This window comes from Corylus avellana, chromosome ca8 (genome assembly GCF_901000735.1).
Source record: "Corylus avellana chromosome ca8, CavTom2PMs-1.0".
Classification (NCBI taxonomy): Eukaryota; Viridiplantae; Streptophyta; class Magnoliopsida; order Fagales; family Betulaceae; genus Corylus; species Corylus avellana.
This window is the reverse complement of record NC_081548.1, coordinates 22,719,526-22,737,051: the sequence shown is the minus strand read 5'-3', so window position 1 is coordinate 22,737,051 and position 17,526 is coordinate 22,719,526. Positions and strand designations below refer to the sequence as shown.

At 34.7% G+C, this 17,526-nt stretch overlaps 2 protein-coding genes across 7 annotated transcripts; both read right to left on the bottom strand.

The window, feature by feature from the left end:
• Window positions 1–3,363: 3,363 nt before the first annotated feature.
• On the bottom strand, window positions 3,364–7,492 carry LOC132189471 (heavy metal-associated isoprenylated plant protein 43-like). 2 transcript variants are annotated; one of them, XM_059604216.1, is made up of 4 exons: window positions 7,412–7,492; window positions 7,244–7,292; window positions 6,868–7,175; window positions 3,364–3,790 (listed from the first exon to the last, which is right to left on the bottom strand). In XM_059604216.1, the coding sequence occupies exons 3-4, from the start codon at window positions 7,030–7,032 to the stop codon at window positions 3,458–3,460; spliced, it is 498 nt and encodes a 165-aa protein (XP_059460199.1). In that variant the 5' UTR covers window positions 7,033–7,175; window positions 7,244–7,292; window positions 7,412–7,492; the 3' UTR covers window positions 3,364–3,457. The 2 variants fall into 2 exon arrangements, with proteins under 2 accessions (XP_059460199.1, XP_059460197.1); XM_059604214.1 differs by having other exon boundaries at window positions 6,868–7,292.
• Window positions 7,493–11,676: 4,184 nt separating this feature from the next.
• On the bottom strand, window positions 11,677–16,324 carry LOC132189470 (inositol-pentakisphosphate 2-kinase-like). 5 transcript variants are annotated; one of them, XM_059604208.1, is made up of 9 exons: window positions 16,059–16,324; window positions 15,851–15,978; window positions 15,542–15,745; window positions 14,889–15,030; window positions 14,379–14,419; window positions 14,128–14,238; window positions 13,278–13,877; window positions 12,751–12,953; window positions 11,677–12,444 (listed from the first exon to the last, which is right to left on the bottom strand). In XM_059604208.1, the coding sequence occupies exons 1-8, from the start codon at window positions 16,099–16,101 to the stop codon at window positions 12,789–12,791; spliced, it is 1,434 nt and encodes a 477-aa protein (XP_059460191.1). In that variant the 5' UTR covers window positions 16,102–16,324; the 3' UTR covers window positions 11,677–12,444; window positions 12,751–12,788. The 5 variants fall into 5 exon arrangements, with proteins under 5 accessions (XP_059460191.1, XP_059460192.1, XP_059460194.1 ...); XM_059604209.1 differs by having other exon boundaries at window positions 11,677–12,328; XM_059604211.1 differs by having other exon boundaries at window positions 11,677–12,247.
• Between the last annotated feature and the right edge of the window lie 1,202 nt (window positions 16,325–17,526).

The following is a 17,526-nucleotide window of genomic DNA, read 5'->3' as shown; positions in this document are numbered from 1 at the left end:
AAAATTATTTTTTCAGAAACAAATTTTTTTTTTTTTAAAAAAAAAAAAACGAATTTTTTTAAAAGAATTTTTGTTAAAAAAAAGGGAAATTTTTATTTAAAAAGAAAAAAAAAAGCATTTTTTTAGTTTTATTTTAGAAAACGAAAATTGTTAATTTTTTTTAAACGGAAAATTTTATTTAAAAAAATTTATATAACAAAACAAAATTTTTTTAATTTTAATAACCAAAAAATCAAAATTTTTATTTTTTTCTTATAAAAAGGATTTTTTTTTAAAAAAATATATATTAAATTTACTACCCTTTGGATTTATTTATTTATTTTAGTTTTAGGTTTTTTTCTAAAAGTTTTAGTATTTTTTGTTTTTATTTTACTAAGAGTAATTTTGTCATTGGGGAGAGTATTGATAATTTTTGATAGTTTGGGAGGGGACATGGTCCCAATTGAAAGTTTAGATAAACATTGTCAATTGAGTGATAGTTTGAAAAGGGTATGTGAACCATTTTTTTTTCTTTTTTTTAGAAGTTCAAAGAATTAGGAACTAGAATCCTTCTCACTCTTCAGAAGCCCAAAATGCCCACCCATAACCCGGGCCAGGTGTCTCACTCTTTACTAAAATGGGCTTTCCTTTCCATTCAGAAGCCTATTTACTTCTTTACTGATATGTGGCAATCCAATAGCTGTTTTTTCCTTTTGGGCCAAACCATTAGATAATTGAGTCAGATCTGCCATAGTTAATACTGAAAACTAATATTGGTCATAAAATAAATATTATTTGTTTTAACATGTCCGTACAAAGGGAGGAAAATAAGGATTTGAATTAGTAACCTTTGACTTCATGAGACATAGTTCCTAGCTAATTAAGCTACCCCTCAAGAGGAAATAAAGAAAATCTTGATCTATGATAACTTAACCCTTTTTATTGAATTTTCAAACATGCTTGATACTTTCTTTAATAATACTTAAAATTAATTTTACCTTTTTTAAATAAAAAAAATAAAACAAAATTATCCCTCATAAAGTTGCGGAATTGTTAAGGATTTTACAAAAAATGAAAAGTGAATCATTAAATTCGTTGACGTGATCAAAGGAAAAGCAGGTATGTATAGCTGTTTAAAAGCGATGATGATAATCGAATGTGTGACCATCATTTCTGAGTCTCTTTGATTCACCGATAAGACGGACAACTCGAGTGTTATATTATCCTTTTTATTAATATTTCAAATGGACAAATAGTGACCGGTTGGCGATCACTTGTTGGAAATCTGCACACAACATAACCTCTAAGTTTTATTTTATTTCCAACCAGAAGAGAGACGAAAAGATCATGCACCACCCCACAACAGTTGTTGTTGGTTAAGATTGAGATAATGTCCCGTTTGTATTTGTGTATTATGGCATGTCATGTCCATGCAAACCCTAATGATAGGATGATGTCAAATAGGAGTGGAATAAAAAACTTTCATTCAGGAGGGGTCAAAGTATGAATGAAATGTCAAGTCTAATTTTAATAGAGGTCAAACCTAATTTTTAAGCCTATATATATAACTTTTTTTAAAAAAAATTAAGAGAAAATTTAAAAACCTAGGGAGACTATGGCCTTAAGGGTGGCAATTCGTATTCAGGTTATATCGAGGCATCAGGCATGGGTATAAGATCATATAGGTCAACCTTAATCTGATCCATTTAATTAAACGGGTAAAACTTATTTACCTTAACCCACTACTTTCGTGTTAGATTTGCGACTCATATCAAAAATTGTCAGTTCTTCATGGCCCCAGCCTTTATGTAGTTCCTTCCCGGATGTTAGATGTCTCAACTATTCAATTATAATAGTTGTTATAATTATTGCTATATTTATTATTATTAGTGTCGTTATTCATCAAGGATTTTTACGACGAGTATTAATTGGGGTATTATAAATTTTTCACATATTGATTTAATATTTTACGTGATATTTATTATGTCAATTACTAAATAATTAAAATTGCATGTTAAATTTTGTTACTTAATTTTTTTTACCCATGTTATACCACTTGGAATTCATCTAAATTGTTGTGTGAGTTTGTACTAATCCACAATTTTCTCTTCAATTATCTTAATTGTACTTATTACTTTCTTATCATCGTTTAATTCCAGGAGAATAGTAGCCGTGAAGGATTTGGATTAACAAAACACTTAAAATTTTTCTCGTGTGATTTGTTTTTTTTTTTTTTTTTTCCTTCCCCTTCCCCTGATCGATTAGAATGGGCAGTTGTTGGGGACATCACATCGGTCAGAAAAATTTCAGACGGGCTTGCAACGTAAGAAACTACAGTTACTCCTTCCAACTGGGAGTAATCCCCTGGTCACCAAACTCTTAGTCAACCCCTCCAGTGAAGGCCAAATGAAAAAGATAACCACCGTACCATAACAGTTGGCTTTCAAAATAAATTTAATTAAAAAAAGACCCACACATTTTCCTTAAGTTCCATCGTATATTAATTTGTGGCCGTGAAGTTTTTTTTGTTTTTTATTATTATTATTATTATTATTATTTTAATTTATTTCCCCCGTTTCTACGACACTTAAAAGTCATGGCACCTCATCAATGAGTCAATGACTAGCTCCCTTTCTTTTTCAATATATATATATATATTTTATTTTTCTGTTGCAATGTGCCTGTAAAGAGTGGCATTGGCGATAGAGCAGATAATTCACAGCTTCAGATCAATACGTTATACCTTTTAAATGATCCAAACAGTGCCAATAATGGTTTTTTTTTTTTAAAAAAAAACATTAATTGTAAGTAGTTTGTCCATTCCAACGGCTAATTTGAGCCAAAGAAGTGATTCGGTCGCTCCAATAACGCTTTTTTTTTTTTTTTAATAGTTTTTTTGGTAAATAAAATGTATTGCATCGGTCCGAATCTCAATGCATAATTCACACCAAATCATGCCTGCCTACTCACAACATTATTTAGAACTAGCAGCTTCTAGACAAGGTGAAACTTAACTTTTGTACAGAAACATTACAGTGAAAGCGACCTTCCACTAATCATGTAGGACAAAAATGTTGAAAAGTCTGTTGTTTCATTTAAAATCTTAGGAGATATCATTAAATTCTCCTTATGCTTCTGGGCCCCTAGCAACAACAAGAGTCTGCTAAACTATTAGCAAGAGGCAGGAGGCAGGAGGCGTAATGCGGCCAAGTACACAGAAAATTTACATAAAAAATACCCAACTAAAAGGAGAAGAAGAAGAAAAAATGATGTCTTAGCAAACATATCATCATTTAATTCTTTTAAAGTAAATTGTGAAATTCTTATATGACATTACTCTTTGAAGAGTGAGAGTGAGAATGAGAATAAGTTCAAGCTAAGAGAAGGGTTTTTCATTATCAATGAAAGGAGACATTATTTTTGCCAAATTATAATACGTATGAAAATACATAAAACAGGACGTACAATCAATACTAAGTTACATAATGGAACAATAACTGTAATAATCTTCAGCAATCACATACCATACATCGCATCTTTGACATGCCTTTGGAACGTACATCATATCCTTGACATCTTTCTTCTCATCCTTCTTCTCTTCTTTGGGAGGACCGACACTGACCACTGATGCAGATTTTCTGAATTTTCTGACCTTCTTGATGATTGTCACAGGATCAGCTTCCCCAATTACTGTCACCGTATTTTTTGAAGGGTCAAGGACAATGGAAGTTATCCCTTCTATTGTTGCAATTAACTTCATCACCTTCTGCCTGCACTTTGAACAGAGGAGTTCCACTGACACTACAGTTTTCTGCAACACACAAGAGTCAGACTGGTTAGTACGTACTTCAGAGCTCAGAGTCAAAGATGATAAATTCTATGCCGAGCCAAATGTGCTGAAAAAGGTACGGCAGTGTCAGTGAAAAGATAGAAGCCTCAGAAGAATGAGGTCAGGAAGTAATCACGCAGGCCAAAAGAACATCACATGCAGAAAATATATATAGATGGAACCTTTGACATAATTGGAAGACTAAGAGTAAAGGAGGACTGAAACAACCGACTGCAGAGAATATAGATGGATCAGAAGTTGCTATATAAATTACTCTCCTCTCTGTCTCATTTGACTATATGTTAATGGAGAGTGCTGGGTATACTTGTGTTCTTGGATATATGTGAGGTTAAACATTAAGTGTGGCAAAATTAGTTGGTGAATAGAAGTAAATGCCAGTCAGAAGTACTGTCGATTGGATCACCTACGCCATCCCATATGCATTTAATGAAAAAAGTCCTTTCAATTATAGAACACCAAATATACCCATAGCTCAACTCCTAGCTCAACTATATTATACTAGAAGCATAAAAATCACTAACAATTTCAGTTTGTGTATTAATTTCACACCCCTATAAGGCTATAAGTAAAAGCTATCTTTGGGCTGCTGAAGGAAAGAAATCCACTTATAACACAAAGAGTTCATAGATTATGTAGACAATAATCTGAGTTTATGTAGATAATATTATGGTTCTCTAGCCTAGGATGTTTTGCAAAAAAGTAATAATGCTGAAATGAAACATAGTTTCAAACAATGGGGCACAAGGGGCATTTAATGCCCTTCAGTTTCTCTATTCAGCTGAATGGGCACAACCTGGCCCACTTCTAAGACCTATTTATGACATTTTTTGCTCGGATTCAGAGCTTAACTCTATGTATTAAATATATCATGTTGTGTGTGTGTGTGTGTAAGAGAGAGAAAGAGAGAGAAAGACCTTTACACAGCTCAGAAAGTCGTTATTAAGAAAATGGATCAGCCATGCGCAGGCAACAAATTGAATCGGAAGATAATTCCTCTAAAACTGATTAAAATTCCAAAATGCTCAACCACAGCGTACTGATTCCTCATTATAATGTGTACTCTGTGAAAGGGGGCAGTTGAAAATGCAGTTGGAAACATGAGCTTTCCAAATCATACGAGACTTAGGATATTCTCTTGGTGATCTTACCGCTCGCATTATTTAACTCAAGCCGAACTGTTTATAAACACTGAAAATCCTTAAAGCTTAGTTTTTTTAAGAAACAATACCTCATCTTGCCTATAAAATTATTAGTAAGCCCAAGCCAGATTACATTCTTATGGGCAAGTGGGCAAGTGAGATTACATTCAAAAGCAACAAAATATATATAGTGGCAAGAACCTTCTAAAATTGAACCAACTTTAATAAATTTGAAACAAGTGACTAAACAAGCTGTTACAGGCTCATTAATATGTTATTATTATTAGAGATCTTCCACAGAAATCAAAGAAATGCCCTTAATATAAACAAATGTAACGAGATCATTTGACAGATATCAAAAACCACAAATAGCACACTTGCATAGTTGCATCAAAATACTTGACTTCAAGGGCATCTAAAACTTATAACCTAAAGCATCAACTAGTTTCGACAATTACGGCAACCTGCCGCTACACTGCCACCATAAGTGGCCAAAAGATCCAATAGAACTTGCATGTATGCCATCTCAGGCACATTCAGTGCTGAAACTAGGCCGAAAAAGGAGGTTGAGCACTTATACCAAGGGGATAGATTTCCAAATATATTACACTTGCATGGGCTATGGCAGATGAGACCAGACCATGATTACCGTCCACAAAATTAAGGTTTAATTAAAACCAAGAAGACAAGAAAGCGTGTGTACGTGGTGCTTAGTAAAATACTAGCAGTTGTAGGATCTGAGAACTTTTATATCAATATTATTATATTAAGATACCATTTGAATAAGCTAGCAGTTGCTCCTCCAAACCCATCTTAAACCTATCCATTTAAAAGGTAATCAATTTCGGTGTTTGCAGAGTTGTTCTCTATTGTTAAAATATTTCACTTCAAAAGGGAGGTCTACTTAAAACAAACAGTAAGTCAATCCCTCTAAGTTTCTACACACCATGGTTTATTCGAAATCCAGCTGTTTGCATTTATAGGACATGTGGGCATGGACGAAATGGCATTGAAGTAGTTGATATATCGCTTTCACCACCAAGTAGAACAACCAGTACTGCTCTGTCACTTTCTCCTCTTCTCTCAATGAACTCTAATCAAATATGACGAGAACCAAATTTAAAAAGTCCGATGAATAGGTCTCCATGTGAAACCATATAGCACAAGTATGTAAAAATTACAAAATGTAGGCATGCATGTATATACAATATGCAGAATCAATCTTTTGACTGCATTTGTCTCCTGATTAATAATCAGTGGCAAGCTTTGTTCTCAGATCCACAGCATGCATGAATTCCAGAACTCAATGCCTTTGATTGTAGGGGATGGTTCTACTTCATTGGTATGATAAGCCCCTTTAATGGCTATACAAAACCTTTTATAATTATTATTATTATTGAATTGGATAAATTCACATTCTTAACCAAATAAACTCATTCCTGAACCAAAGCCCAAGATGCAAAAGGGAAGGGGGAAGAGAAAGGACAAAAATTGCCACACGTAATTAGCTTAAATTACCAAGAAAACAATTCAAACATAAAATATTTTATTTTATTAAGGCAATTCTAATTGCCTCAACAACAGGATGAAACCTTGATTTTTTTTTTTTAGCGTTAAATTCTGTTTTGCCCTTTAAGATTTTAACAGTTTATTTTTTTTCTTTTATTCATTTTTATCACACAAAGTACACGTAGTTTTCATCTTAATAATGACAAAATCACCTCTAAAGAGCCAAGTGGTGGCGAAACCGCTCCCAGTGAGAGTGGACTACTGGAGTCAGATTATAACTCAGAAGCCTGGCTCTGTACTACTGGTCAGATATGATGTTAAACCACTTATTATTCAAATAGCTTAACATGGATTTCATTGAATAGAAGAGAGAGAGAGTCAAGAGTCTACCCCCAGCAGCGGGGTCATGACGCGCTGAGCATAGAGTTGGGCGGCAGCAATCTCTTTGTTATGGGACGAAGCGATGTCGTCTATGTCTATCCGGATCAGGATCCCCTCCACTATCCTGTCTATCCATAGAAGCCGTTCGTGCGTGCTCAATGCCGTCGGGCTCATCAAGAAGGTCAGAAAATTCAGAAAATCTGCAACACTTACCCCAGATGCAGATTTTCTGAATTTTTCTGACCTTCTTGATGATGATTGTCACAGGATCAGCTTCCCCCAATTACTGTCACCGTACTTTTTGAAGGGTCCTCTGCCTGCACTTTGAACAGATCAGTACTTCCACTCCACTGACACTACAAAAGTCAGACTGGTTAGTACGTACTTGAGAGCTCAAAGTCAGAGATGATAAATTCTATGCCGCGCCAAATGTGCTGAAAAAGGTACGACAGTGTCAGTGAAAAGATAGAAGCCTCAAAAGAATGAGGTCAGAAAGTAATTACGCAGGCAAAAAGAACATCACATGCAGAAAAAATATATATATAAATGGAACCTTTGACATAATTGGAAGGAGGGCTGACTGAAACAACCGACTGCAGAGAATATATAGATGGATCAGAAGTTGCTATATCAATTACTCTCCTCTGTGTCTCATTTGATTATACGTGAGATTAAATATTGAGTCAGTTTGGCAAAATTAGTTGGTGAATGGAAGTAAAAGCCAGCCAGAAGTGTCGATTGGATCACCTACGCCATCCCATATGCATTTAATGCAAAAAGTCCTTTCAATTATACAACACCAAATATACCCATACCCAACTAATAAATTATACTAGAAGCATAAAAATCACTAATAACAATTTCAGTTTGTGTTTTAATTTTGTGTTTTAATTTCACACCCCTATAAGAGCATTTACAATGGAATAGTCAAATAGTATTTTTATCTAAAACGGCGAATCAGATTTGTAAAAAATTCTCCACATTAAATTAGCCCAAAAAAAATGCAAAATGGATAATTGATTGGATTAGCAAAAAAAAGAAAAAAAGAATGCTACATGTAAAAACATTTTTCAAGGGAACCATTTTATTTTTTATTGTTTCTCTCACCCGTTTTCTCATTTTTCTAAAACTTTTCCCACTTTTCAAAGGTTCATTATGAGAATATTTTTTCACAATTTTTAATAAAAAGATATTTCATAAATATGATTGACATTACTACAAGAATATGGTTTTCATACTTAACGTTGGCCAATACGACATTTGAAAAATATAATTATAATAAAATACAACCGTTTCAAAAATATTATAGTTACAAAAATGATTATTTGAAAAATAATAATCGTTGAAAAATTATTTTGCTAAACAAATTACTATTAAAAAAATAAAGAGTGAAATAAGAATTTTAGAAAAGAAATAAAGATAGAATCAATAAAGAATAAAAAAAATAATATTTAAATGATATAGAAAAAAATATAGCTAATTGGATGTAGGAGACTTTTAAAAATTTATTAGCTAAAGTGAGTTTTGATGAGTCACTTTGCATAAAAATTTAGCTCCTCTATTGTGAATGTTATAATGTTATATGTAAAAGCTATCTTTGGGATGCTGAAGGAAAGAAATCCACTTATAACACAAAAAGTTCATAGGTAGGGTTGCTACATATGAGTTTATGTGACAGAATTATGGTTCTTTAGCCTAGGATGTTTTCAAACAGGAACATGAATGAATTGAAGAATATCCAACTAGTTATAGTGCAGATGTATTTTTATCTTTTTACTTTTTGAGGGGACAAAAAATCCTTACACTAAAACTATCTAGATATTCTCCAGTTTATTAATCCTAATTCTTTCAAACAATTAGGGCAACCTGTGGCAACACAGCCACCGTAAGTAGCCAAATTAAAGATTCAATAGAACTTGCATGTATGCCATCTCAGGCACTGAAATTTGGTGCTGAAAGTAGGCCGAAAAAGGAGGTTGAGCACTTATACCAAGGGGATAGATTTCCAAATATATTACACTTGCATGGGCTATGGCAGATGAGACCAGACCATGATTACCTTCCACAAAAGGTTTAATTAAAACCAAGAAGAAGACAAGAAAGCCTTTGATTGTAGGGGATGGATCTACTTCATAATCAAAGGCATTGAGTTCTTGAATTCATGTATGCTGTGGATCTGAGAACAAAGCTCGCCACTGATTATTAATCAGGAGACAAATGCAGTCAAAAGATTGATTCTGCATATTGCATCTACATGCATGCCTACATTTTGTAATTTTTACATACTGGTGCTATATGGTTTCACATGGAGACCTATTCATCGGACTTTTTAAATTTGGTTCTCGTCATATTTGATTAGAGTTCAATGAGAGAAGAGGAGAAAGTGACAGAGCAGTACTGGTTGTTCTACTTGGTGGTGAAAGCGATATATCAACTACTTCAATGCCATTTCGTCCATGCCCACATGTCCTATAAATGCAAACAGCTGGATTTCGAATAAACCATGGTGTGTAGAAACTTAGAGGTGATTGACTTACTGTTTGTTTTATGTGGACCTCCCTTTTGAAGTGAAATAATTTAACAAGAGAGAACAACTCTGCAAACACCGAAATTGATTACCTTCTAAATGGATAGGTTTAAGATGGGTTTGGAGGAGCAACTGCTAGCTTATTCAAATGGTATCTTAATATAATAATATTGATATAAAAGTTCTCAGATCCTAGAGCTGCTGGTATTTTACTAAGCACCACGTACACAGGCTTTCTTGTCTTCTTGGTTTTAATTAAACCTTAATTTTGTGGAAGGTAATCTTGGTCTGGTCTCATCTGCCATAGCCCATGCAAGTGTAATATATTCGGAAATCTATCCCCTTGGTATAAGTGCTCAACCTCCTTTTTCGGCCTACTTTCAGCACTGAATTTCAGTGCCTGAGATGGCATACACGCAAGTTCTATTGGATCTTTAATTTGGCTACTTATGGTGGCCGTGTAGCCGCAGGTTGCCGTAAATATATATATGTATTTTTATGCATAAAATTAAAATTGGACTTGACTTTTCTTTCATACTTCAAACCTATTGAGTGAAATTTTTTGATTCCGCTCATGTTTTGACATCATTCTATCATTAGGGTTTGCATGGACATGACATGCCATTATACACAAATACAAACTAAATGTTATCTCAATCTTAATCAACAACAACTGTAGTGGACCAGCGGTGTATGATATTTTTGATTTCTCTTCTAGTTGGAAGTAAAATAAAACTTAGAGGTTGTGTTGTGTGCAGATTTCTGACATGTGATCGCCGACCAGTCACTATTTATCCATTTGAGATATTAATAAAAAATATAATATAATACTCGAGTTGTCCGTCTTTTCGGTGAATCAATTTAGTATCAACATGAAAACTCTTTCTTATAACCTTTTTTCAAGGAAAAAGACTTCAAAGGGATTCCGAGGAAGAGAGACTCAAAAACGATGCTCACGCATTCGATTATCATCACCGCTTTAATTAGACAGCAATACATACATGCTTTTTCATTCATCACTTCAATGAATTTAATGATTTAATTTACATTTTTTGTAAAATCCTTAACAATCCAGCATCTTTATGAAGGAGAAATATGGTGTTTTGTTTTTTTATTTAAGAAATTATCAAACATGTTCGAAAATTCAATAAAAAGGGTTCAGTTATTATGGGCAAAGATTTTCTTTATTTCTTCCCCGAAGAGTAGCTCAATCGGTTAGAAATTATGTTTTATAAAACAGAAGTTACTAATTTGAAACCTCATTTTCTTCTCCTTGTGGGGTGTGCAAACCCCTTGGGATTACACTTGCATATTTCAAAATGATATCATGTTTTTACAAATTGTGTTTTTCATCCTGGTATTGACAAGATCATTTTTTATATTTGCTAAATTTATCTCAGCACAACATCATTTAGAATTTGACTAGAGCTCAATGAAATTATTGTTGTTCTCCATAATTTGAGCTAACTACAATTATATATTTCATATAATTAAAATATGTGACAAAAACAATATATATTTTATAAACAATAAATTTAATTGAGCAATCTAAATATAAGAGGTTACATAGACTTTCATTATTTAAAAATAAATCGGTGTACAATTTGATTACATATCTCAAACTTTTCCAAAAATAGATCTTTTTATTTTTTTAAAAAAAGTATAAGATATTATTTAAAAATAAATTAGTGTACAATTTGATTACATATCTCAAACTTTTCGAAAAAGAGATCTTTTTAATTTTATTTTTTTAAAAAAACAAGTATACGATATTTTCATAAAAATAATATTCTATATCACACTTTTATCTTACAACTATCTCATAACACTGAGAGTTCAAATAAAAAAGAGTAGCTTCTAGCATTTCTTTAATTTAAAATTATTAAAGTATTATTTATGTCTAAATCATTTAATATTCATGTTTTTTTCTTTTCTTTTGTAAGTGGCCAAATAAGAAACAAATTATTTATATTAGTTCTTAGTTATTTCTTAGTAAAATTTGATTCCATTTTAAATCGGTTTAGTTGATTTCCCTTTTTTTTTCTTTTTTTTTTTTTCTTAAAAGGTTGGTTGAGTAAGTTGAACATTTGGAATTTTGATGGGACTTGTAGTTCTCTTTATGAGAACTACCAGTGTTTTTTGTCTTTTACTGAGGCACGAATTAAAACGCAACGTTTCTACTTAAGTGAAATGCAGCGTTTTGGTAGGAGACTTGAGTTGTCTTCTACTTTCGTCCTTGAGCCCTAAACCTCTGAAAATCTGAAATACAAGCACAATTACACAAACAATGATGAATCGAGAAAGTAAAATTTTGAAATGTCACGTACTGAATCCCAGTACTGTGAAAATTTTGTCCCCCGTTAACTGATTGAGGGTGGGCAACAAGGGGAGTAGGTAAACTTCTATAGGGGGCAAAGAAAATTTTGGGGGCTGAGGGGAGCATTTGACCTCCTCAACCCCCCTCCCTCCGCTCCTATATATATATATATTCTTATCCTTGTGAACTTGTGTTCAACGAATGCACTTTCTGTGAAGAGCTATTCTCCTTGTTCTTGTTCCTCTCTTTCTTCCTCTGTTTCATTTCTCCAAAAACCCACCTCAAATTTCTTCACTTTTGACCTCATTTCCTTGGTACTTTCATCCCCATCATTTAAGCAAACAACCAAGAAATAAAGATTCTGCTGATGTGATAACGTTGGAACCTCCCAAAGAGACACCGATGTTCTAATCCGGTGCTGTTGGGCTTGAGTTGAGTCAAACTCCAGCAAATAATAAGCAAATATAATTCCCAGTAATGTTGTTTCATCAAGTCTTGGAGAATTCCTATGCTTTGGGTAAGCTTCTGGAGAGGGTGGAATTGCACTGGAGAGAGGTTAAGATGCTTTGTTAAAAACATGTTTGTCCCACATCGAGAAAAGCAACGAAGACTCCTCCTTCAAACACCTATAAATTGAACACCCCTTTGTTTATGGGAAAGACGTGGGCCAACCAACGAGCAGTGAATGAGAATCACAAAGATGCCCTTGATTCTCAATAATTGACTTAGCTAAGCCAAGCAGCTGAAAAAAAATAATAATAATAAAAACAAAAAACAAAACAAAAAATTGAGTCGAGCGAGCCTGTAGCTCGATAACGCACTCAGCTCGATTTTTAGCCAAGTTCGAGCTCGAGCTCGCACAAGGGAGCTCGAGCCCAGTTGTTAATACCCGTCTTGGGCTCGGCTAGAGCTCGAGAAAAAATTAAGCAAGCCGAGCTTGAGCAGGGGTGGCTCGCTCAAGCTCAGCTCGTTTACAGCCCTACCTGCACCCCTATAAACATTACAACAGTTCTGCAAAAGAATGCATTATCATAGTACTTGCACTTACCAATACAACCTTCAGAAAGAGAATAATCCTCCAGGGCATTATATTGAATCTTTGATAGTAGTATAAGCCTCCATGCTTGTGGCTTCATCTACTTCTTGGTCTGTTTCCAGCATCTGAGTGTAGCAGTTCACTATCTTCTTGTCCAACTCATAATATTTTTCCATCTTCTTCAAAGGTTTCAAATCCAGGTCAATGAAGGATACCTAAGAAATTGCAACTAAAGTAAGATACCAATGTAATAAGAAATGATATATTGTAGTACAGAAATATTCAGCTTGAAAATGTACTCATTGAATAAACTAGGAACAAATTAACTTTATTTATGATTTTTAAGAATTGAAGTCATTCCAAACTTTTCACGTTGATGCCAATTTTGTAAGCCATTCCTCTTTTCATGGGAAATAAATAAGTGCTTTCAAAATGTTGCGATAATAAGGCATGCTACTTTTGGTATACCAAATCCCCATATGCAGTGAATCAATATTAATCATGCATATTTGAATTCAGATAAAAGATGTAAACAGTACCTTGTATTCAAAATTTTGGTTGGCTGACTCTAGGTATACTTTATTATATGAAGATCCTGAACCCTTGTCTTCCCTTGGTCTAAAACTAACCATCAGACTACAGTCCTTTGCAGTTGCAGCTGTCAAGAAGTCCTTTACAATCTTCAGTCTTTCATCCAAAGAAATGGAGTGCAAAGAGGTATATATGTGTGACACTTCGTCTCCACCCAGTTCCCTACATACTGGGCAAGACTCAGAAATAATGTCATAATATGCATGAACTGCTCCTTCTATGTCAAGATTATCAAGCTTCTGGACCTCAAGAAGCCGATCCAGTACTCCAGATTTATAAACTGTCTCTGAAACAAGCTGTAGAAAATTCCTTGTGCGCAGGCCATTGTCTGCCCTAATGACAGACTTGAGTGCATCTTCAAATGCTTCACTAATCACAAAATTAGTACTGTCCGCACCACCACCCAAGCCCCCAAATATGAGAGAACCATTCAAGAATACCCGAAAATTATTCTGAGGAGTGGTAAAGAGATCACTGATAGCTTTATGTATTCTGTCCTTGGACTTAGAGAATAGATCGAGGGGATTGTATTTACTCAATTTTGATACCTGTAAAACAGATTGGAATGAGTAAGAGTCAGAAACAAACGTCAAAAATTTATGGGAGGACTTATAAGAAAAGAAAGGTGCTCAAAATTCATAAAGCTTGACCAGACAATATTCCTATGTAAAGTGGCATCTAATCCATTGGATCAAACCAAACATGAACATAGATGTAGTGAGAAAATTCTTACAAACTACCTTGGCCTGAAGAACAACATTATGAAGGGAGGGGAAAAAATTAAAAGAAAGAAAGTACCTCTCCTTGACGCAACTTCAGGGTTTGGTGCATTCTGAATCTACTTATGCTCCGTTTAATGGCATTTCCTTCAGATATGAATTTTGAAAAAGGAAGAAATCCACATTTTGGCTACTTTTTGGGAAAATGGAAGTGTAACAAAAGAAATTAGAAAAAGCTACTTAGTGTTTAATTTGGAAGTATCACTCAGAAACATAAATAAACCACAAAGAAAGGAAATAAAACACGAGGGCATGGTAAGGGAGTGGCACCTTTATCTCAACAGATATGCAGGGTTCACCTTTGAGACCACCTGGCATGGGAAAAGGCAGAATTAACTACCATCTTTTTCTTTAATGGTATACTAAAACACATCAACACCGCAAATCATCATGGAGATTTACGTGCTCGATTTGAAGATCAAACCAACTGTTCATAATTTACGGCAAGTTTCTATCTTGCAAGGTTCAATACCAATTTTCTTTAGATAAGTAATGTACGTGTGAATGCTAACATCTGTACAGTTTTCGAGAGAATATCCATCCCTTCTTCCACAGTCATCCTTTGCAATACATGAATACCTTGACCTAATGGGGGGTGCATATCTTTTATCATATTACTTATAATTGAAAATAAAGTGGGATTGGGAAACTTTAAGTAAAAGCAACTAAAACAACAATGCAAAAACAAAAAACTGGTAAATGTTTAAGTGTGAGATAGAGAAATTGAAGCCAACAGTAGGATAACCACTCAAAGGCTTCATAAGAAATACAAATCATTACCAAAGAGCGAATGATCCGTTATGAGAAGTGTGGAATCACACTGCATATCGACCTTCGCAGCATCAACTCGCCAAGCAGGGCGCTGATAAATAACATTCTTCTCAGCCGACTCAAGAAATTCCCTGGACACATGGACACGCATCTGCCCACATCCGATCAAAATCCAAGATCAGAGAACTTCAACTCCACCCTTATTCCCAAAATGAAATCCAGCAGAAAGCAAAATGTCAACTATTTCCCCCCAGCAAATCCGCGCATTTAACAAATTGGTGGACCAAAATTAGGGTTTTCACAATGCTAACACGGAACCACGTACTAATTTCCAGGTGGACAAAGTTAAGCAAATTAATAAGTAAGCTATAGCATAATTAAATCATTATTCAAATTAAGCATATTGTAATAGAAATGGTGAGTTTCAGTCACTGGATCGTTAAACACCAGTTACCTCAAAAATTTAACCCTTAAGTGTGAATATTTAACTAAAATGGGAGGCAAATTATGGAGTCAGATTATAACTCAGAAGCTTGGCTCCGGCCTACTGCTCAGATATCATGATAAACCACTGATTATTCCAAAAGCTTAACATGGATTTCATTGAATAGGAGAGAGAGAGAGAGAGAGAGAGAGAGAGAGAGAGAGAATCAAGAGTCTACCCCAGCATCAACATGTTTGGGACCCAGGAGCGGGCTCATGACGCGCTGCACATAGAGTTGGGCAGCAATCTCTTTGTTATGGGACGAAACGATGTCGTCTATGTCTCTCCATAGAAGCCGTTCGTGCGTGCTCAATGCTGTCGGACTCCTCACGCGCGCCGTCTTGTTTCTCGCCGCTTTCCGTATCCGCATTACTTTCCCCACCTATACAGACAACGCCATTATATATATACAAATCATTCAAATTAATAGAAAATGTTTCGAAGAATGGAAAAGAATCTGAAAAATTCGAATCAAGAAAGAGCATACAAAGAAGGGAGAGGATCCGGTGTAAGCGAGAACAAGATTTGCAGCTCCTTCGCCTCTGTACACCCAATCAGCAGCGTCCTTATGCTCTAAAAATACCTCCTCCTCCATCCAACGGACTCCTGTGCTCTCTGAGAGATTCAACTAGGTTTCAGAAACTCGAACGCATTAGTCGGAAAATCAAGAACTGAAAAATAAAGACAATTAATACCGAATCGAGCTTGATTTGTCGTCTCAAAATGTAAACCCTCCATTTACCTGAGAATTGTGAGAAGCAATCGAACGGTTGCCGTCTTTTAAAACCCTAGCCCAGCAAATCTACAAATGGGGCCAAAGAGAGATGCTCTTAAAGAAAGCAGCCGACAGAGTGAGAGTTGGTGGGGAATCTCTTTCCGTTTGGACTGAGGCTCTCAGAGGAAGAGTAAAGCTAAACGTTTCTTTTTCTCTACTTCGATCAGTGGCTGGCTAGTGGCTATATATATATATATAGACTTGTTGAGTAAAAGAGGAAGAGTCTTTTTGGGAAAACAGACTTCGATGGTTGTACGTTGGGGACATGAGCGTCTTTTTGGCAAAAGTTCAAGAAAATTTGGCACGGATGTACAACAAACAGAAAGCATGGCGCAGATGATACCCTGTGGCAGCGTCCGGCTTATCGTGCCGTAAACCCAAAACCCATTATAGAGACTAGAGAGAGGCAAAATATAGTGAAGATGAGGGCCCACTCGCTTTCTAAACGATACTGGGTTTGAGGCCCAGAATAAACTAAATCCGAATCCAACGTGGATTGAATCCAATAATCTTTTGGACTTGCACTTTCAAGCATATACCCGAAAAGCAATTTATTGACTAACATTGACACTAGTGATGAATATGATTGCACCAGTTTTTTTTTTTAACTTTGTAATTTGTGATTGCACTAGTTTATTTGAAGAGAGTTGCTACGCATATGACAAGAAGTTCCTTGTAAATATATAGTTGCTACGAACCAGTTTATATGACACTTATTATTTTTAGTTGAGCGGGGGTTAAATGCTCAACAACATTATTATGTAATTGCATCTTATTATGTAAATGTATGCATCTATTTTATGCTCGGTTAAACTATTATTTATTATTATCATTTGATATCAACTAAATTTAATTGTTATTAGGTATTTTTGAGACATTTTTAACTCAATTAGGCAAAAAATCAATTATTCTAATCGGAAGATTTAACAATAAGACACCAATTAAAAATAAAATAGATTGAGCATGGATTTAATTGAAAATTGATTTCAATAACATGTTAAGTGAGATTAAGCATTCACTATGAATTTAAATCATAACAAATCAAACAAAAAGAAACCAAATATATATATATATATATATAATGGTTAAAAAAAAAAAAAAACTTGTTCTCAAATTAAAATCACCGGGCCTTTTAAAGGGAAAACTCACTCCGATCCTTTCTTTGGGTTTCGCCAGCTAGCCTTGCTTTCACTTTTGTTCTGCATTTTAGAAGAGATGAGAAGGGAGAAGCTGCAGAATTCGCACGACACGGATCCCTTCACATTTTGAGTGCTCACGTGATCTGCTGTACGTACGTCCATCTGATTTTCTGCACAAAAGGATTGAATGGTCTTTTCCTTCTTTGTTTGTTTCTTCAGCTCCTCTCTGACCGAAGAAGCACCCTCTCA